Genomic DNA, 21689 nt, shown 5'->3' on the forward strand with positions numbered 1-21689 from the left:
CAAGCTTTGAAGAACTAGAATCTTGCAATAAGAGCATTTAAATGAAGATGATATAAAACAAGCCTCTGTCAAATTGTCACTTAGGGGGCGCCTGGGTGGCTCAGTCGGTTGAGCGTCCGACTTCGGCCAGGTCACGATCTCACGGTCCATGAGTTCGAGCCCCGCGTCAGGCTCTGGGCTGATGGCTCGGAGCCTGGAGCCTGTTTCCGATTCTGTGTCTCCCTCTCTCTCTGCCCCTCCCCTGTTCATGCTCTGTCTCTCTCTGTCCCAAAAATAAATAAATGTTGAAAAAATATATATATTTATTTATTAAAAAAAATTGTCACGTAGAAATTATTTTGCATGACATAGGTGGAGGAAGGAAGGGTTCATCTAAACTGAATTTTCAGTGCTTGGGACTTCTCCTTCCCCTCCTCCTCCTCTTCTTCCTCCCCCCCCCCCCCCCCTTCTTCTTCTCCTCCTTCTTCTTTAGTGCTTAGAACTTCTAAAGAGCTCTGTCTCAGGGACAATTCTATTCAAGTCCGGTTTATTCATGTTGTACAGTAATAAAGACGGGTCCAAAAATGTGATTTGTCTTAGGCGCCCAGGTAGTGACGGATCTAGGCTTAAAACTCAGAACTCCTGACCCTCTCCCTTTTAAGAATGAAGTTACTTCTAGAAAAAAATAAAACCATTAGGCCCGGTCTTTAGATAAGGCCAGGCGGGAAGCTATTTGATAGTTATAAATGCCCGCTAACAAAATGTATCCCCGAAGTAGCAAGCGTGCGCCCGGTTGTGACCATGGTTACTGCAAAGCCAACGGAATGAGCCGTACCTTCAATCCTGCCAAAAAACCCCGCCCCACGACCCAAAAGCCAATGGTTGTGCACTGTCTCCACAGGAAGAGCAGCCCCTGAGCCAATGGTGCGCGTCGTTTCTATGGTTCCCGCCGGAAGGATGCCTTGGCGTCCCTGCGGCCAGCGCGGTTGCTATGACGCTCTGGCCTGAGAAGGCACCTGCAGCTGGCCGCGGAGCAGCGGTGGAGGAGCCGTGCGACTCGGGACTCTCCAAAAGACAATTTCCGACCTGGTTCCTGAGGTTCCCCCTGTTCCCGCTTCAGCCCCGAGGAGGAAAGCGCCTACTCCCCGTCCCTTTTCAGCATTCTACGTCTTTCCCGCTCGTCTCCCCAGTATGGCCTGAAACAGGAGAGCCTGTCGTAGCTCTGCCTTTGTAGTCGCGGGCTGGAGTGAAACCGCCTGAAGAAGGGCTCGCCCGTCTCCTGGGACCCAGCCGCCCCAGGCCTTTAGGTTTAGGCTGCCTGTCTTGCTGAGAGAGAGCTTGGAACCCCGTCAGTCAGCTAGGCGGGCGTTCCTTTTCCCACCGCCCAGGCGAAGACTCGGCCCTGCACCGCCAACCGCGCCTGAAGGTCCCGGCCCGGACGAAGTCCTCGGAGCCACGGCTTCCCCTGGTTGTAGGCTGTTTTCTGCCTTTTCGCCTTAGGTTCATCATGCGGAACCTTAATTCCCGATGAAGCTCTGGAGGCCTTTTGTATCTTCAGCATCAGACGTCATCAAGTCAGTTACTTTCTGCCTTTCCAGCTACAACCTCATCCATTTCTCTCATCACCCAGAGTGCCAGTTTTCTCATCCTGCTCATTCCACAGCCATTTTCACCCTTTCTTGTCCACGCTGCGCGTCACTGAATGTCCATTCGTCTCCACCATCTCTGCCATCTACAGACCACCTCCCTCTGCTTTCCTACTACAATGCTTTGGGTAGCTAAGTATTCCACATTCTCCAGCTCTGGGATCATTTGGAAGATTTTCTCTGTTTCTCTGCACTGTGGCAAGCTTCCTGTCTTGGGTAAACTAGAGACTAACATGGAGAAGCGCACACTGGTAAATACAAACAGTAAATTTCTACAAGCCTAGTGTGTTTTGAAAATGGAGGGGAAAACAACCAAAATGCATTTTTAGGCCGGTCCCAGGCTTATATAAAGAAAGAAGATTGTTCCTGGCTCAAGTGAATACTATGTTAGGTATACACGATGCTTTCGTGCATGTGAAAAGATCATTCAGGATGATCATGTAACAGTATTTCAACTTTCATGAGCCCATATGAATTCAATGCCTTGATACGATAGAATTTTCTGGAGAGGAGATGCTTGAAACAGCATCTCTTGTGCCTTCTCTTCATGTCAGTTTCTTAACTAGAAGGCGTTCTTTGCTATGTGAGCCAAGAAACAGAAATGACGAGGAGTGGTTGAAAATAAATATTTTTGGCAAAGGAGCACTCTTAGTGGTCCTTAAAAGACTGGAACATAGGACCTTAAAAATAGAGTGAGTTTCATTTAGAGCCAGTGCAATTTCCTTTTAGTTGGAAAACTTTATTTAAATTGTCTTAAAGTATGTGTTCCTTGTTGAGTCTGACTATTTCTGTCTCAGTATTTGGATTTAAATGTAAACCATTCTGAATATATGCAAAGTTACACTTTGAGAGGGTATTTTGGGAGCCAGAATGATTTGGATATTTTTATTTCTCAGGTCAATTATGACACTTATTTATGATATCTCATACTTACAGCCAGGTCAAGTTTCCAAACACTGAGAAGTTCAGCTTTCTCTTCTATAATAGATTGGGGGGGGGGGTAGAAGTTCTGAAACTTTTTCAGTTGTTCACATTTAATGGATAAATTCTAACTTTTGAAAAAGAGTGTTAGATGCTATATCGCAAGGGGTTTACCTTTCCCTTCCAAAATGTATATTCTGAACAAACATGATGGCAACATTGAAAAGTAACTCTTTTTTTAAAAATTTTATTTTAAAGTAATCGCTATACCCAGCGTGGGGCTTGAAACTCACAACCCCACAACACTGAGATCCGGGGTCCTATGTTCTACTGACTGAGCCAGCCAGGCATCCAAACAGTAACTTTTAATAACTTTTCTTTCACCCTGCACAGTAGTTCTAAACCCAGGGGGTGATCCTGCTCCCCAAGAGATGTGTGGCAATGGATAGAGACATTTTTAGTTGTCACAGCTAGGGAGATGTTACTGGCATCCAGTTGGCAGAGGCCAGGGATGCTGCTTTATATCCTTCTGTGCACAGAATATCCCCCCACAACAAAGAATTATTCAGCTCAAATGTCAACAATGCTGAGGTTGACAAACCCTGCCCTAACGTATCGAGTTTATTTTTCTGTTCTGGGTCAGTCCTTGCTCGTGCGTGTGCATTTTTACATAGCTGTAATGATAGTGTACACGTTGACTTTCCTTTTCTCTTAATTTTATATTTTAAGAATTTAAACATTGCTTTCAATTTGGGGGGGGGGGAGGGGGCATGCACGTGCCAGCGCAAGCAGGGGAAGGGCAGAGGGACAGGGAGAGAGAGAATCTCAAGCAAGCTGCACACCCAGTGTGGAGCCCAACGAGGGGTTCAGTCCCACCACCATGAGATCATGACCTGAGGCAAAACCAAGAGTTGGATGCTTAACCACCTGAGCCACCCAGACACCCCTATAATTCTCTTAATGTGTATTTATTTTGAGAGTCAGAGAATGAGTGGGGGAGAGGCAGAGAGAGAGAGAGAGGGAGAGAGAGCATCTGAGAGAGCACAGAGCCAAATGCAGGGCTCAATCCCACAAACCATGAGATCATGATCTGAGCTGAAATCAAGAGTCAGACGCTCAACCGACTGAGCCATCCAGGCAGCCCAAGATGTCTATAATTTTTAAATTGTATTTGTGTAGAAGGAAGAAAGAAGGGTTAGGGTGAGTAGCCTATCTGGATATTTCAGTTTTTGTGGCCATGCTATGTACGTTTGTTTCCTAATGTCATTCTAAGACCGTGAGATCCCAACCTCATCTTTCGCTCGGAGCCAAAAGATGTGCTGTAGCACAAGGTGTGGTCCTGGCCCCTTCACCGTAGTTTGAGGGCACCTGTAGGGGAAATAAGAACAAGAAGCGATGAATCTACGCCCATTCTTCTTGCCTCGTTCCATTTAAAATCCTTTTTCTCTGTCTCAGCTTGCTTTGACAGCTTTACCAACTCATTCTTTACATCTGGAAGTTTTGAGGGGCCCCTAAAAGTTTTTAAGATACTTAATGAGCATTTATTCAGTATCTACTTTGTAGAGAATAGTTGTGTGTGCTTTGATATGTGGGTAATTTGAGGCACAGTTTAGATGTCAGAGCATTTATAATTCAAATAATGGATTTATATTGCTTTAAGGTCTGTTTTTTTAGAATTTTCAATCTCCATTGAGTCCCAGTAAGTCCCCTGGGAAAATGTGCATTCTGGGATGTCATAGCAGAACAGGCAGAGGGGCCCAAATGTTCAAAGTCATGGAAATAAAAGCATGAGGGGGATCAGTGAGCGTACCGGCGTGGAAGGCTAATGTCAAGGTGTGGCGGAAGACAAGGCTATAGAGACAGGCAGGAACCAGGTTGTGAAGAATCTCTGGTGCCAAGCTAAGGGGTTGAACTCTTCCTGAAAGCCCTGCAAATGATAAGCAGCAAGTGATTTGCATTCAGAACGGTCAGTCTGAGGGCTGTGGATGGGGGCCAGCCTGGCAGCAGGGACATCAGTTACGGATACAATAAACTGGACAATAAATGAGGAGAGCCTACACTAAGGCAGCACCGTTAGATAAGAGGGAGAATCTACACATTCAGGGACTGGTTGTTAATGAGAGTGGGATAAATAAGAAGGCAGGGCCATGGTTGCCTCCCAGGTTTCTGGCTTAGGAAACTATATTGATGGTGATTTTATTAACTATTGAATACAGAAGGCAGAGCAGGTGGAAAGGAAAGATGAGTGGATTGTTCAAACTGAGTTGTTCATCAGACAATTAGATACGCATTGGTCTTAAATAGTAGACTCATTTTAGATTGCCTTCCTAGCCTACATCCTCTTCTTTGGAATTTGTACCTCTCCAGCAATCCTTGCTTAAAGAGTAGACTTTGGTTGGGGCACCTGGGTGGCTCAGTCGGTTAAGGGTCCGTGACTCTGGTCATGCACGAGGCGCTCTGTGAGTTCAAGCCCTTTGTTGGCCCTCTGCTGACAGCTCAGAGCCTGGAGCCTGCTTCAGATTCTGTGTCTCCCTCTCTGCCTGTCCCTCCCCTGCTCGTTCTCTCTCTCTCTCTCTTTCTCTCTCACCCTCTCTCTCTCTCTCTCTCAAAAAACAAATGAACATTTAAAAAAGTTTTTAAAAGAGGAGACCTTGGTGGCTGTATTTATACCCCTACTTCCAACCCATTCTAGTCACAATGGACTGAATGAGGATTATACAACTAACTTTGGAGAGGGGGGCACAGTTCATTGGGTGAGCAAAAAATAATCATCCCTCTTTCATGAATTTGAACTAAAAGATAAAGAACAGAAATGACTTATCTGAAAAGTTAGATAGGCTTAACATGTGAATGGCTGTTTTTAGCCTGGCCGATGAGCAGGCGGAGAAAGTCCATCCATGTAGAAAAGCTAGCAAATGGGGGCAGATTCATGTGGAAACAACAGAACCGAAAGACCTCATGGGTCAGGCTAGACTAGTTCCAGTCTAGTCCAGGATGCACTGCACAGTTCCATATCCAGCTCCTATGTAGTTATATTTATTTTCCAGTGTATGCCCTGTGTTTTATTCTTTAAGTAACCCTCCTATAGTAGTTTGGATTGGTTGGCCATGAGGGTCAGAAAGCTCAAAATAAAAATGGCTGGAGAAAGATAGAAATTTATTTCTGCCAAATAAGAATCAAGAAGAAATCAGTCCAGACATCTTGAAATTGTCAGAGATTCACAGATTTCTTTTCTCATGATAGTATATTATCTGTGGCATGTGGCTTCTACCCCATGGTGTCCAGGATGGCTGCTCAAACTTCAGCTATCTTGTGTGCATTCCAGCCAGTGGAATGGAAGAACGAGTGAGGAAGGGGGAATCCTGTTCCTTTCAGGGCACTTCCTAGAGGTGGCACACAATTCCACTTGCATCCCATTGATTAGAACTTAGTCACATGGCTGTATCTAGCAGTAAGGCAGGCAGACGTGTGATCATTCGGGAAACCAGATTATCTTACGCTGTGGGAAAGGGAAAAATAAATATTGGAGGACAAAACGCAGTCTTTGCCACATGCACTTGTGTTTATTCTAACTTCAGTGTGTTTCTGTTTCTTCCCATTTTTTTCTAGATAGATCTGGAGCTTCACAGAGATGGATTATTATTTAATGCTAACAATCCCATGAGGTAGGCATTATTATTAATCCACTTTGGGGGGAAACCAAAGTTTAAAGAAGTTAGGTGACTTGCCTAGTCATGAAACCAGAAAGTGGTGGAGGCAGGGTTTCAAGATGTGTCAGACTCCTATACCCAAGCTGTTAATGATCATAGTAGTGAGAAAGGCAGAGAGCCAAAGGCAGAGTTCTTAGGAATGGCAGCATCTCAAGGGGCTGTGGATGAAGAGGAGCCCAGGAAGAAAACAGAGAAGGAAAGGTCAGAGAGGTAAGAGTAAAAACAGGAGAAAGTGATGTCACAGAACAGAGAAGGGAAACACTTTCAAGATAGGAGTGGACATAATGCAGAGAGATCATATATACAAGTTACAGAAACATGTCCAATTTGGCATTTTGAAGGTTATTGGTAACTGATTTTTAAAAAATTTTTTAACAGTTATTCATTTTTGAGAGAGACAGAGCATGAGTGGTGAGTAGCAGAGAGAGAGGGGAATACAGAATCCGAAGCAGGCTCCAGGCTCTGAGCTGTCAGCACAGGGCCTGGCGTGAGATCCAAACTCGTGAACTGTGAGATCATGACCTGAGCTGAAGTCGGAAGCTCAATCAACTGAGCCACCCAGGTGCCCATTGGTAACTGATATTTTGAGTATAGTGGTAAGAACAGAAGCCAAAATGCAGTTATTTGAGGAGGGGAAGACAAATTAGAAGAAAGACAGTAGCTTCTGAGGAATGTGGTGGGGTCAAAGGAGGGTTATTTTTGTATCTTTATTTTTAAGACAAACATCTTGAGCAAAGGGTGAGAGATCAGTAGAGAAGGAGATAATGAGTATACAGAAAAGAAAAGCTTTCTTGAAGAAGCCATAGGGACAGGATCTAGAACACAGGTGAAGAAATTTGCTTTGGTCAGGAGGATGGAAATCTCTTCCACTGAGGGGGAAAGAGAACAAGGTCTCTAATGATGAAGGCTAGTACCTTGCTGTAAGGGAAGAAGCTGACAAAGTTATATGATGACCCTAGTTTTGCTAGTGCTGTGGGAGACAAGGTCATCTGCCAAAAGAGGGGAGAGATAAGACTTGGAGTTTGATGGGAGAGATGAAAGTTCTGAATAGCTGCTGAGTGAAATGGTAACAGAATCTGGTAAAGAATGCATAGAATGATCTAGCAGCTGAGAAGCTTGTCTCAGGCTGCAGCCATGAATTTGTAGTGGCTTCAGTCGGCTTGCTTGTTTTATTTTTCCGTACCAGCACTCAGCAAACTAAAATAGATGTAGAAAAGGCAAATGGTTGAACTTTTCCAGGGCTAGGATTTTCAGGGAAGGTGGGGCAAGGAGCAAGATAATGGGGGACATTGATGAGAGGTTGAAATGATCAACTGTTGGGTCCAGGCTTGGCAGGAAAAGCCAAAAATATCTGGTAGTTTGAGAGAGGTAATGGTCCAGGGACTAAAGTCTCACTGTCGTTGTAAAACAATTATAGTTTAAGAGAGCAATCACCTCACACCCATTAGTATGGCTAGGATATATATCACTGTATATATAAAACAAATATAACAAACGTTGTCAAAGATGTGGAGAAATGGGAACCCTTCTACATTGCATGGTGGGAACATAAAATGGTGCAGCTGCTTTGGAAAACAGTACAGCAGCTCCTCAAAAAGTTAAACAGAATTATATGATAACAATTCTACGTCTAGGTGTATACCCAAAACAATTGAAAGCAGGGACTTAAATGGATATTTGTATACCCATGATCACAGAACTGTTAATTCACACCAGTTGAAAGGTGGAAACAGCCCAAATGTCCATTACAGATGAGTGAATAAACAAAATGTAAACACATGTGTGCACACACAGACAGGAACTAGAATATTATTTAGCCTTAAAAAGGGAGAAGGAGAATGTGAATGGGGACCAGATGATGGGAGTGTGGGGGGGAGGAGCATGACAAGATTTTTAGCTGTCAGTCATGAGGAGGACACATAGGGTACAAAGATCCAGACCTGGGTCCTTTTTTCTTCCTGTGTGAGATTCAGATGATAATTAGAATTCTATATTGTCCATTAAAACTATTAATGTGAAAATGATAAGACTCTGAAGAACATAGCAAGAAAGGAGAAAAATAATAAAAAATATGATTTTGCTGTTAAAAAAACAAAACAGTATTATTTCTGTGGACTGTCTGCAGTACAGTAATAATTATGCATATCACTACAATTTGGGTCAGATTAACTTGGTTAAAAGTTGTGTTTGATTTTAACAGCAAGTCTGATTCACAGCTGGAGGTTCTGGTAACACAAATACAAACAACTCCAGCAAGCGGGAATCTATGTTTCACCTACTATTATAGTGTAAACTGTTTTGTAGCATGACTACTTTGAGCTGAAAAAGCTAAAGATTATATTGATGGCAGGCTTATATCAGGAAGTTTTGGAAGAGAGCTGAATGATTTAGAAGTCACCAGAAATTATAAGCCATATACTGTGAGCACAATAATTCCTTGATGGCACAGGAGCAGTGTGCGGTCTAGCTTCCAGACGAGTCCCTGTATCTCTCAAATTCAACTGAGGGCGCTTCTTTGGAATTTATAACTTTGCAAGGGGCCTTTGGGCGATTTTCAGATTACTAAATTATAAACTTCAGAACTGGGTATACAGAAAAGCGTGTATTTTTTTTAAACGCACATTTGTATTGTGTGTGTGTGTGTATATATTTATATATCATGTTATCATTTATTTTTTTTTCATCATTTCTTATTTTAGAGATACTGTAAAGCCGTTTGAAACTTTAATTTTCTTTGTGTTGTTGGCTACTTCATGTAAGTGTTCATCATAACTGGATAACATACCCATTAATTAACAGAACTAAACTATACTTTGTACAGAGACTAACTCTGGATGTATATACATATCAGATTTCTTGCATGCTCAGTTGTGTGTGTGTGCATGTGTGTGTGTGTACATACACATATGCTCATCTCTTCCACCAAGGCACAAGTGCAGTTAGAATACGTACTTCACCATCTTGACAAAGAAGGGATTGGACCCCTTGTTGCTACAGAAGAACCACTCTATTTTGTTTATTCCAGAATGAAGACAGGCTGAGCACTGCTACCAGAAATTTAGAAGAGCTTACAGTGAAGCACACGGAAGCAATGAAAGAAGTAAGAGCTAATAACATAAAGTTTTAAGATACCTGTGGTTTTGTTCATTGTCCTTCATTAAACTGACACATTAAAAACCAACATTTGAATATTACTGTGTAGTTTGCAAAGCACTCACAAGTATAATTTTCTTCATGAACTGTGCCAACAGTCTGCATTGGTTTCCAGTAGAGTACATGTACAGGATGTTACCCAGAAATGAATGGCTGAAGATCCCAACAGGTCTGCTCAAGGTGGCTTTCATTATCTTTGTTTCAATAACCCACCCTCCAGCCGACTCTCTTGCTTGTAGGCTTAGAAACCTGAGTAGTCAGTGTTCTGTAAGAGGATCTGTTTCTCAAAGATGATCTTGAATTAACCACACTCACAAAGAAGTTTATAGAAAAATAGATACCAGCTTACTAACTGACGGTAAGAAACATAATTGTCACAGGAACGAGACATACATGTCCTGTGGCTGATGGATTCTTTCCCTACAGGTACACTACATGGGAAGCCAAACAGATGTTTGGTTACAGATGTTTACTCGCTGAACAAATCATTCTAAATTTTTATAGCACTGGCTAAGATAGCCTGAATTCCACAAGAGGGCTAATCTATACCTGCCCTTACTTCTGGACCTGTTATAGACTAGAACCAGGGTCCCCAGCCCTTAGATGAGTAGATAATGACATCTTTTGTCTTTCTTATCACTCTTTTTGATGTTTCCAATACTGATCAACATACTTTCTGACGTATTCTTTCTTTAAACAAGTTAAGAAATTCAGATTGCTTGGAAATCACTCTGCTGTGTTTCATCATCTCAGCTCAGGTATGCAACTTACTGATTTTTAAATTTAACTCTTAGAGGACAATTTTATTTCCAAACTCAAAGAAGAATGCAGCTCCTTTAGAACAAAAGCAGGATAGCATAATAGACGATGCTATTATTATCTATAGCATAATAGACCAATAATAGACCATGAACTTTAACATTAGGCACAAGGGGGTGAAGCATTGCCTTTAGTACTGTCTTTGTGTGTAACCTTGGGTAAGTTACTTCACTTCTTTGAACTTGAAATTCCTCACCTGTAAGATGGGGGTGATAATAGCTTCTTCAAAGAGATTTGTGAAGTTTACAAGTACATGTGAGGTTAAAGCACACAAAACATTTCACACACACATACTTGACACCTAGCAAGTATTCAATAACTTATAGGTGTTATTATTAGAAATAGGTAGTGTTGTTCCTGCCATTTTGAAGAGAAAGACCTTGAAGATTAGCAGAAAGTTATTAAGTTGGGTGGCAGTGCTCTGTTACCTCTACTATACCACTCAGCTTTTTGTGTTTGTATTGTGAGGAGTTGTCCTCACAATTCAGTAAAACTAAATTCAGTTACTTTGGTAGTCTATCTCTAAGCAATTTGGCACGGTAGGTAAGAGCTTAGCCTCTGGGTTGGCCTGCTGAGTGTGAGGTCTAGCTCCTCCTCTTACTCAATTCTGCATGACACAGCAAACCCCTTGGACTCTAGCCACCTGCTTCCTCCCCTACAAAGCGGGAGGATAACAGTCTCATAGGATTGTGGTGAAAAGTAAATATTTGATGTCCTTAGTACAGTACCCAGAGCATCGAGTTAGCTTTTAATCTATTATTATGAGCCACATAAAAGTACCTGTTGTGAAGCTGCCATATGAACCAGAAGCTATTTTTTTAATACTCAATAATTTATTTTAATGCAGTCTTCTATTAAGATTTCAGACTTCTTAATCATCATTGTTAGCATAGGAGTATAAACAATTATTGTGGAGATTTTTCTCTGTTTATGAGTATCATGACTATATTCCCTAAACTATAGATAAGGCAACTTGATTTAAAACCTGATATGTTAATGGAAAAAAAAAAAGTAGAGATTGTGACTGTCCCAGAAATTTGTGGTGATATATCGTCATATCTATGGGAAACAATGACTGATAACATAAAACAGCTGGAAGGAAGTTTAGGGAGGGAGACCCACACTTAAGGAAAGCTGAATTTTCTGCCTATTTCTTATAGACACAACAGTATAGTGATCTCTTCATGACTCTTTCACTTCATAGACTTGATATGGGGTACTATATGATCCATGGACTAACAGTAAAAAAAATGTATTATTTTCTTTTTAGATGGAAAAGTATGCAAACCGTGTCCATACCTTAACAGAGGAAAGAGAAACATTGTCTCACGGTTGTGAAAAGGAAAACAAACAGTTTAGACATGAGCTTAAAGTGCTCCAACCGAAACAGGGTAATTTTTCCTTTTATAAAAATATAAAGTTAATTTTTTTTCTAATTCTAAAAGTAATATGCGACAATTATAGGAAATTGGAAAATGTATAAAAGAAGGAAGGGGAAAATCACTATATGTCTTCCACTCCAAGAAAAGTACTTATAATGTTTTGGGTGTATTTTCTGCCTGGTCTTTTTAAATTATCTGTTGTGAAATAGTCTGAAATGTGTGTGGGAGAACACAGGATGGTCATTTCCTTCAGCCTCTATTAGAACATTTACCACACTCTGCTAGTGACCTGTGTCAGCTCCTCTGGGGCAGAGATCTTGCCCTGGTCTTAGTGATTTCTGTGTTCCCCATCACACCTGCCCTGTAAAGTACCTAGCATATTATGGACTCAGAAAATATTTAAGTACTACAAAGCTACAAAAGAGGATACAGATAGGACCCCTTTAGAATATTCTGTTTTGTTTAACCTCACAAATTAGATATTATTATTATATATGGTCAGTGATTATATCTACCACACATTTATTATTTTCTGTACTCAGCATTTTTCCTTACATCTCAGATATTCTATTTGAAATCTTTTTTTTTTTTTTTCATTTTAGAACTTCCTTTCATGAGGGTCTGCTGATGGAAGTTTTTTCTTTATTTTGAATCTCAGACGGAAAAGTTGAGTTAATCACAGGATATACCTCATATGTACTACACTCTTGTTTCCTTTATTTTCATTTCTTGTTTTGCATTGAATATACTGAGTTTCCTTCTGCTGGCTTAATAGTTTGTGTTCTATTTTTGTTTGTACAGTGGTTGCATTTTAAGAGTTTTAAGTTTTCTTCTGGCATTTTTAGCTATTCTCAGCAGGAGTGTTGTTCAGGGCTCTAAGCTGCCATTCCATGAGAAACAGAAGATATGTATGTCCTGCTGCCAGCATAAATTAGCTTTTGAAGGATTGGCAAATGGGGGAATTATGTCATTTCAAGGCAGAAGTTCATATACAGTTTCCCCCAGCATGTTAATGATTTTGGCTTACCAGCAAGCAAGCCTTGGAGTTTACACATGAAACTCATTTGTCCCACATTATTCTTCTGGCCTCAGTTTGGCCACATGTTTCTCCTTGGAAGTGCTTATTGTAAAGATATCCCTAATCTTTGTGCATTTTGCCTTTGTTTCCATAACTCCACAGACTCAACTCTTTTAGCTCACCTTTACAGCAAGCCTGGTTTTTTAAAAGAAGATAAAGCCCTGTATTTACTATAGTATTTCTATATTTGATGGAATCTGATGTAATTCTTTTAATGTACCAGTATAATTATAAGGATCGTCAGTGTTTTTTATAGCACTCCAGTTACACAATGACAGAGATTTAGAATGGTCTATACCAATCTGTTTTTTGCAAGAAGCGCTATTATTTTTAGTGAGCACTTTACAAAATACAAGTTTGTTTGTTTTGGGCACATAAAACTTAATTACTCCAGAAAAGCTTATATAATTGAAGGTTGAAGATAGAGCTAATATGACTAGATAATGGACGTAACGTTGGGTGGGAGAAAAGGGGGGAAATCACTGGTGTCCCAAAGCTTTCTGGCCTGGGCATTTGGAATATTAGAGTTCCAGCTACTCAGGTGGGGGAGACTGTGGGAAATCCCATTTGAGGAAGACCGTAAAGAGCTTGCTTTTGGACATGTACATTTTGATGCATGTAGTAGACATCCAAGTGGGAATGTCAAGTAGACAACTGTGTAAGTTTGGAAGGCACCACAAGCTGCAGCTGTGAATTTGGGAGTCATCAGTATATAGCCAAACCTAAAGCCTTGGGACTATAGGGATTATCTGGGGAGTAAAAGAGGATTCGGGGATGGGCCCTGGGACATTCCTATGTTTAGAGGCTGAAAAGGTGAGAAATTAGCCAAGGAGTGTGTGAAGAAGTGGCCCGCAAGGTGGGAGGAAAACCAGCAGAGTGTGGGGTCCCAGAGAGAAATGACGACAGTGTTTTAAGGAAAGGATGTGAACGAGTAGGTCAGATATCACTGATAGGACATGTAGAACAAGGACAGATCACTCACTATAGGATTTGGTCACATGAAGGTCATGAGTAACTTTGACAAGAGCTGCTTCTGTGGAGTGGTGGGTACGAAAGCCTGCTTGCAGTGAACTCAGGAAAGAGTGGTAGGGGAGGAAGAGGGGACATGGCAATGGTTGATCCCTTCTTGAAGCTGTGCTGTAAAGGAGAGTGAGGAAGTTGTGTAGAAGCTGGAGAGGGATATGAGATTGAAGGAAGATTTCTTATTGTTTTCATTGTTGTTTTTAGTGGGAGATATGATAGCATGTCTTGAAGATAATCACAACGCTAAGTTGGGAAGAAAGCTTGATGGGGCAACCAAGAGAGGAGTCAGCTGCAAGCGTGTGGTCTTTGAGATAAGTGGGAATGGGATCCAGTGCACAAGGGGAGAGTTAGGAGCAAGGATAGTTTGTTAAATTGCACAAGAGATTTATAAGATTTAAAAGATTTGGAATCTTTGAAAGATCGTGGAAGCTGTCTTTGGAGTGTGCTTTTTTCCTCCGTGAAATAAGAAGCAGGGTATTCAGCGGAGAGTGAGGGCAGGGAAGGAGCTGTTGGAGACTTGAGGAGAGAGAGGAATGAAATAATGGTCTAGAGCTCTAGAAAATATAAGAAAATGAGAGAGAATTCTGGGGAATTGTGGGAGGATTGCTGAACAATAAGGACTCACTTGAGATGAGTAGACATGAAGTGAGAGTGAAACCAATCAGCACTGGCTGTGCAGTTTTCTCCAGCAACGTTCAGCTTCTGGAGTGAGGTGCAGTGGGGCTGAAGGGTTGGACTTAAACAGGCTGGAATTCTGTCAACCAAGTATAATGGAAAGAAAGAGGGGCATGGGAGTTGTGAATGTTTCAAGAGAGTGATGATAACAATGAACTGATTGGATGAATCTAAGCTAGTTAAGAAAGTGAGAACAAGAGTGGGAAAGGAACATTGAGCAGTGTTTCAAGTCAGTGGATTATAGTTACCAGTGTGGCCAAAAACTTGTTGACATCCAGCTACTAGAAGTACATAGGAAGGGGTGATTGGAGAATGGGTTGCTTGAAATTGAGACTGGGGAGTTGCAGCTAATGACTCCCATAGAATTACTATGGGAGTAGAGAATGAGATGGCGTAGAGGACTCTTTGGAAGTTAGTTGCTAAACAGACTGAGAAGCCAGGGCACTACAATAATCTATCTGAATGTTGAAATCACCAAGAATTTTGGTAAGACTTGTTGCGTAATGTCATGCAAGTTAATTGGCTTGTCGATGCCTGCATCCTCGTCTCATAAATGAGATAATCATGTTTCCTACCTCAGTGGCTTTTGCAAGGATTCGATGAGATAAATTTATCTTAAATGCTTAGTACAATACCTGCCACATAGTAAGCACTCAATAAAACAACAACGAATTTTAAAGTTATCCAATAGTAAGAATATCTACCATTTTTGAGAACCTTTTCCCATTTTTTTTGTTATTATTTCTGAAAGTTTGCAAACACCCTGGACAGATAGAAAGAAGGATGGTAGCAACAGTATAACTGATTTTTAAAATTAATTTGCTGTGTAATTAAGAACACATTTAACATCATAGAACAGCAATTATTTGCCTGCATTTCTTTTAATAGTTTTGTATTTGTTATTTCTTCCGAACAGAAGTGCAAATAAAAGAGGTTGAAGAAATGTTGTATCAAGAGGGCTTATCTGAAATAGCTCTGAGCAGCCCCAGTGAACAGATTGCATACTTACTGGTAGAAAGAAGTACACTCTTGCAGAAACTGGAAGCCCGGGGCCCAAAGCCGGAGTCACAAAGGTGTATGACCAGTAAATTCCTGAAAGAACATCCCCAGGTATTCTGAAATTAACTAGGTAATTGAATAAGAGGCAGGCCAGTCTTTTAGTATTTGTTTTTTCAATCATTCATTCATTAAATTATAAGGAAGCCAGTTTTAACAATGCTTAAGAATATAAGTTTTAGGGCACCTGGGTGGTTCAGTCAGTAAAGGGTCTGACTCTTGATTTTTTTAAAAATTTTTTTAATGTTTTTTATTTTATTTTGAGAGAGAGACAGAGTGTGAGTGGGGAAGGGGCAGAGAGAGAGGGAGACACAGAATCCAAAGCAGGCTTCAGGCTCCGAGCTGTCGGCACAGAGTGCGACGTGGGGCTTGAACTCACGGACTGTGAGATCATGACCTGAGCCAAAGCCGGACACCCAATCAGTTGAGCCACCCAGGTGCCCCTGACTCTTGATTTTGGCTCAGGTCATGATCTCACGCTTCTGCCTGAGTCTGAGCCCCACTGTGGGATTCTCTCTCTCCCCGCCTCTCTCTCTGCCCCTCCCCTACTCACATGCTCTCTCTCTCTCTCTCTCTCTCTCTCTCAAAATAAACTTTAAAACAAAAAACGAATATAGGTTTTAGATTGGGGTGGACTTCCCCTGCTACTTGTTTGTGGTATGACTTTGCACAAGTTACCTTTTGTGAACCTTGATTTTCTCATTAATAAAATCTGAGATCCACTCAACTACTCCACAAGGTGATCATGAAAATGAAATAACATATATAAGGCTCTAGAATAGCACCTCACACATTTATTAGCATTATTGTAGGGGGCTTTTTCTCCACAAAAATCTGTAGTAAAAGGTAAAAGATTTATGCCATCTGAAAAGAAACCGGAGTATTAATTAGCATTATTGTTTTTATTTATTGAGAACGTTCCATGTGCCAGGATCTGTGCCAGTGGATGTAGAAACAAAGTCAAGTCAGACATGATTTGGACTTCCAAGGAACTTACAAGCTAATGGAGGAAGGAAAAAAAGCCAGTGGTCACGGTTCAGTGTGGAAAGTCCCATGATAAAGGCACAGAAGGCTAGGGAAACTCAGAGGAAGGGCTGAGTCAGATGTGATGGGTTAGGCAAGAAAAGCCTTCCAGAAGAGGTGTTGAGTAGGATTTTGAAAGCTGAATGGGTGTTCATAAAGCAGCTGGGAAAGGCATTGCTGGCAGGGGAAACAGTGTATAATGCATACTGGTTCATGTGAGTGAACGCTAAGAGATGTGGCTGGAGATATTTTCAGGAACCACATCATGGTGAGACTCATATGCTGAACTGAAGTTTGTACTTAGCACCCAGCAATGGTCCTGGATCACAGTAGAGGCATAAAATCATTTTTTAAACGATTTTATTTTTAAGTCATTTCTACACCTAACGCGGGGCTCAAACTCACAACCCGAAGATGAAGAGTTGTAGGCTACCCTGACAGAGCCAGCCAAGCGCCCTGAGGCATAGAAACAGTTGGAATGCATATCTATGCTGGACTTGGGTGTAGAAGGTCTGGAGAGTCACTAAATAATTTTAAGAGGAAAGACTAACGAGCTGATTCATGTTATTACAAAATCTGAGATTTTGATTTTTGGTTGTATTGAATCTATAAATCAGTTTAAGAGGAATTTACTATCTTAAAATATTGATGTGATCTGTGATCATGGAATATCTCTCCATGTATTTTTAAAAGTATATCAGTAAAGTTTTATGATTTCCCTACAAAATCTTGCACTCTTTGTTACATGTATTCCTAGGTACTTCATATTTTTGGATGCTATTAATAGCAAATGCTATCTTTTTTAAAAGAATTTAATTTTCTAATTATCTTTTGCTGGTATTTGGAAGTATAATTATTTTACATATTGGCCTATACCTAGGATTGTTGCTAAAAATTTCCATTCATTTTACTTATTTATTTCTAAAATATTTTTTTCTCTATTTATTTTTAAAAATATTTACTTATTTATTTTGAGAGACAGAGAGACAGAGAGACTGAGCAGGGGAGGGGCAGAGAGAGAGGGAAAGAGAGAATCCCAAGCAGGCTCTGTGCCACCAGCACAAAGCCCAACATGGGGCTCAAACTCACGAACTGTGAGATCATGACCTGAGCTGAATTCAAGAGTTGGACACTTAACTGACTGAGCCACCCAGGTGCCCCTTGTTTATTTTCTTAAATAGGCTTCACACCCAATGTGGGGCTTAAACTCACAACCCTACAATCAAGAGTCACATGCTCCACTGACTGAGCCAGCCAGGCTCCCCTCTCGTTCAATTTAATAAGTAATTTAAAGATCTAAAGTATTTTCTACCTGTACAATCATATTACCTAAGAAGAATGATACTTCTGTTTCTTCCTTTTCAGTCCTTATTCCTTTTAATTCTTTTTCTTGCCTTATACTGGCTAGGCTCTCTAGTATTATCTTGAAATTCATCTTATCACTGGTATTATCTGGTATTATTGTCTTGTTATTGATATCAGAGAAAGTATTCAATGATTCACTATTAAGTATGATGTTTGCTGAAGGTTTTGTTTCAAATGGTACTGTTTATTTATTATTTATACTCTTATTCCTAGTTTGCTAAGAGTTTTTATTAGAAACCAGTGGTATTTTAAATATTTTTTTATAGCCACTGAGATGATGAAATAATTTAGAACTTTAATCTGTTAATGTGAGAATTTTGTTGATTTATTTTTCTAATGTTAAACCTATTTTGCATTCCTGGGGCAAATCCAGCTTGTTCATGATATATTATCCTTTCTAGATATTACTAGCTTAGATTTGATAAAATTTTGTTTAAGATTTTTACATCTATGTTTATGAGTAAGACAATTGCCCTGTGATTTTTCTTTCTCGTGTTATTTTTGTTGGGTTTTAATCTCAAGGTTTGTCTAGCCAGTGTTAGCCAACCATTTTTCGTTATTTCCTCTATCATGAGAATATTTAGATAATTTTTCCTAATCTGTCTCCCATGAAATTTTAATACTACTGATAGAGTTCTATTTATATACTGTGAAGTTCTATTTATATACTGTAGGTATATCTTGCTTTGTAATAAAAAGAGTAAGATTTTTTTCGCCCCGTCAGAGTCAATTTTCACTCCCTTGGGGATGATATTGTCTCATTGAGAATGCATGATCTAGCCTCACAAAATGGATTGGACTGTGCTCCTATATTTTGCTTTTAAAAAAAAAATTTAAATGACATTATTTGGGAAGACTGATTGATGTAAATTTCATTTATCTCTTGTTATTTATTTAGGAGAACTTTGAACAAAACCACCAGCCTCTGCGGAGAGAACAGGAGAAACATCAGGAACATGTGCAGCAGTCTAAAAAAAATCTGAGAGAGGTAAAAAAACAATCCTTTACTTAATAATAGTAGCTTTTACCAACTATTTTGTTTGAATATATTAAAATGTATAGATTCGTGCTGTGAAAATTATAAAATTGTGCATAAAAGTATTGTAAACACATCACAAAAATTTGAGAAGAAAGAAGTTAATACTGATTTTTATTGAATGTATCAAAATTTAAACAGCGTGTGTTATATCCCTTGAAAAATCACTTTGGGATAATACATACTTCTTCCCAAATATGTTTGGAGCCCTTTTTGTGGGTAGTCCTTTAATATATAGCACATTGTTTTAAGTAGAATCAATTCTCTTCATAGAATTACATTTTTTGATCTGAGGAAATGTTATTAAGCACTAAATCCAGTGAATAAAGTATTTGCTGGGAATTTAACCACAGGAAGTAACCCAAGATAAATATATATGGATGAAACTGTATATCATAGCGGGTTGTTTTGTTTTGTTTTGTTTTGTTTTTATTTTGTTTTTGTTTTTTTTTTTGAGAGAGAGAGAGAGAGAAAGAGAGCGTGTGCACATGCACGCGCACAAGCGGGAAGGAGAGAGAAGATCTTAAGCAGGTTCTGCACTCAGCGCAACCCTGAGATCATGACCCCAGCTGAAATCAAGAGTCTGTCACTCAACCAACTGAGCCACTCAGGCACTCCTCATAGTGTTATGTTAAATAGCAAAAATTTGGAAACTACCAAATGCTTAAGTGATTATATAAATCATGTTGCACCCACTCTGGAACATTATATAGACTTTAAAAATTATCGTTACAAAATCGGCTCTGTTATGTGGGAAAATGTTTCTCATACAATGTTAAATGAAAAAGCCAGACAGAAACATGTACATAGATTGGGATTATGGCTATGTAAAAAATGTCTATAAATAAAAAATATTGCAAGGCTATATACCGATACACTAGTAGTTTTGTTATGTATGTGGTATTTTGGTTGTCTTCTTATCTTTTAGAAAAATTTGTATAATGACTATATAAATTAATACATATTTGGGGATCAAAAGCAAGGTATAATTGAGACTGACTTTCTTAGCTCTTAAAATGCTTTGAAAATAATTACAGGGGCGCTTGGGTGGCTCAGTTGGTTAAGCATCCAACTCTTGACTTTGGCTCAGGTCATGATCTCATGGTTTGTGAGTTCAAGCCTTGTATCCTGCTCTGTGCTGACAGCATAGAGTCTACCTGGGATTCTGTCTCCCTCTCTCTCTGCCTTTCCCCTGCTTGCTCTCTGTTTCTCTCTCAAGATAAATAAAAATAAACTTAAAAATAAAGAGCAAGGTATAATTGAGACTGAATTTCTTAGCTTTTAAATGCTTTGAAAACAATTGCAGAAAAGGAGCTGGGGCTGTAAACATGATTTGAGTGTGTGCATCTGTTGAAATTAAATGAAATACGTTATGTGAATGAATTTTATAAACTGTATTTAATGGACTGTATACATGAGGATGACTTTCTCTCTTTTTTCCAGATGATACTCACTTTTATGATAAAGTTTCTATTTTTTATAATTCAATAATTTAAATTATATATTTAATTTAATATATAATGTATAAATTATATAATTTAAATAATAATCTCTTAGATTAGGTTGAACTATATGAAGTTGTAAGTTTATAGTGGAAAAAGATTAAATATCACCAACTTTATATGCTTTAACTTAAAAGAAATACATATAAATGAAATATTGTTTGCTACTTTCCTTTATTAGCTTTCAAACGCTTGTAGGAAATAGTGCAGTGTTAAAAGAGTACATTTAATTTTTGTTTTATGACTAAAAATAGTTTTATTTCAGTCCCATAATGAAGACCTGGAAAAAGATAAAACATCACAAAACTGCCTAGAGAGAAATGCAGAACAAGTAGCAGAGAGGTTAAGGATGGCCCAAGAAGAAATCCAAAGGCTCACTGATGAGCTACAAGGGAAGGAGAAAGAACAGAGTAAGTTAGGTAAGTTGTGGTTACAGAGGAACATTTCTGACCATGTTTTAATTATATATTATATATGATACATTATATATTATATTATGTATTATATTGTATATAATATTATATATTATATATATTAAATTGACATTTTCTCAGGATAGAATTTTAGTACATTGAGGGAAAAAAAAATCTCAGTTTGATAAACAGCTTCTTTTTCTCCAGTGTCCAGAAATGTTTTACTGAAGCATAAGTATAACCTACCTACCAAAATGCTTAGGTCCCAAGTTTACAACATGCCATGCAACAAATTCCCAGAAAACCCCTTTGTTTCTTCCTTCTAGGTCTACATCTTACTCAGAAGTAACTTTTAGCATTATTTCTGAGTTTTGATTGCAGGCAATACGCATTCTTAAATTGGGTTTGTTTCTCTCGTTCAATCTTACGTTTGTGAGATTCCTTCATGTCATTGCATGTAGCCGTAGTTTATTTACTTATGCTGGTTGTGTAATATTCCACTGAATAAATATACTACAGTTTACTTAATCTAGCCATTCTACTGTTGATGGATATTTACATTGCTTCTACTTGTGGCCTATTACGAATAGTGCTGCTATGAATATTCTTGGACTTACCGACACATTTCTGTTTGTGATATACCTAATTATTGGATCAAAGGGTTATGTGTAGATTCTACTTTGGTAGATAGCTGCCATACTGTCTTCCAAATAGTTGTATTAATTTAAGCTCTCCTCACTTGTATGTGAGACTTTGTGAGTACTTGATATTGTCTATCTTGCTAACTTTGCCTTTTCTGGTGAGTGGGTAGTAGTATTTAGTTATGGCTTTAATTTGCATTTTGCAAATGGCTAATGAAGTTGAAAACCCTCTCATAATTTGTTGTTATTGTTGTTGTTGCTCATTTG

At 39.4% G+C, this 21689-nt stretch overlaps 1 protein-coding gene across 13 annotated transcripts in view; it reads left to right on the forward strand.

The window, feature by feature from the left end:
* The first annotated feature begins 955 nt into the window (after positions 1 to 955).
* The window catches only part of CCDC30 (coiled-coil domain containing 30), a 132805-nt gene continuing 112071 nt past the window's right edge, over positions 956 to 21689 (forward strand). For 6 of the 13 annotated variants that reach the window (XM_019836799.3, XM_045035639.1, XM_045035640.1 and 3 more), the window contains exons 1-8: positions 959 to 1876; positions 6156 to 6211; positions 9282 to 9356; positions 10111 to 10167; positions 11499 to 11619; positions 15303 to 15496; positions 18729 to 18818; positions 20634 to 20787. In XM_019836799.3, the coding sequence (XP_019692358.3) occupies positions 9348 to 9356; positions 10111 to 10167; positions 11499 to 11619; positions 15303 to 15496; positions 18729 to 18818; positions 20634 to 20787 (625 nt within the window). In that variant the 5' untranslated portion in view covers positions 959 to 1876; positions 6156 to 6211; positions 9282 to 9347. Of the gene's footprint in view, positions 1877 to 6155; positions 6212 to 9281; positions 9357 to 10110; positions 10168 to 11498; positions 11620 to 15302; positions 15497 to 18728; positions 18819 to 20633; positions 20788 to 21689 lie in introns of all 13 variants that reach the window. The other 7 variants (XM_045035645.1, XM_045035643.1, XM_045035637.1 and 4 more) reach the window with 7 other exon arrangements.

Source organism: Felis catus, chromosome C1 (assembly GCF_018350175.1).
Source record: "Felis catus isolate Fca126 chromosome C1, F.catus_Fca126_mat1.0, whole genome shotgun sequence".
Classification (NCBI taxonomy): Eukaryota; Metazoa; Chordata; class Mammalia; order Carnivora; family Felidae; genus Felis; species Felis catus.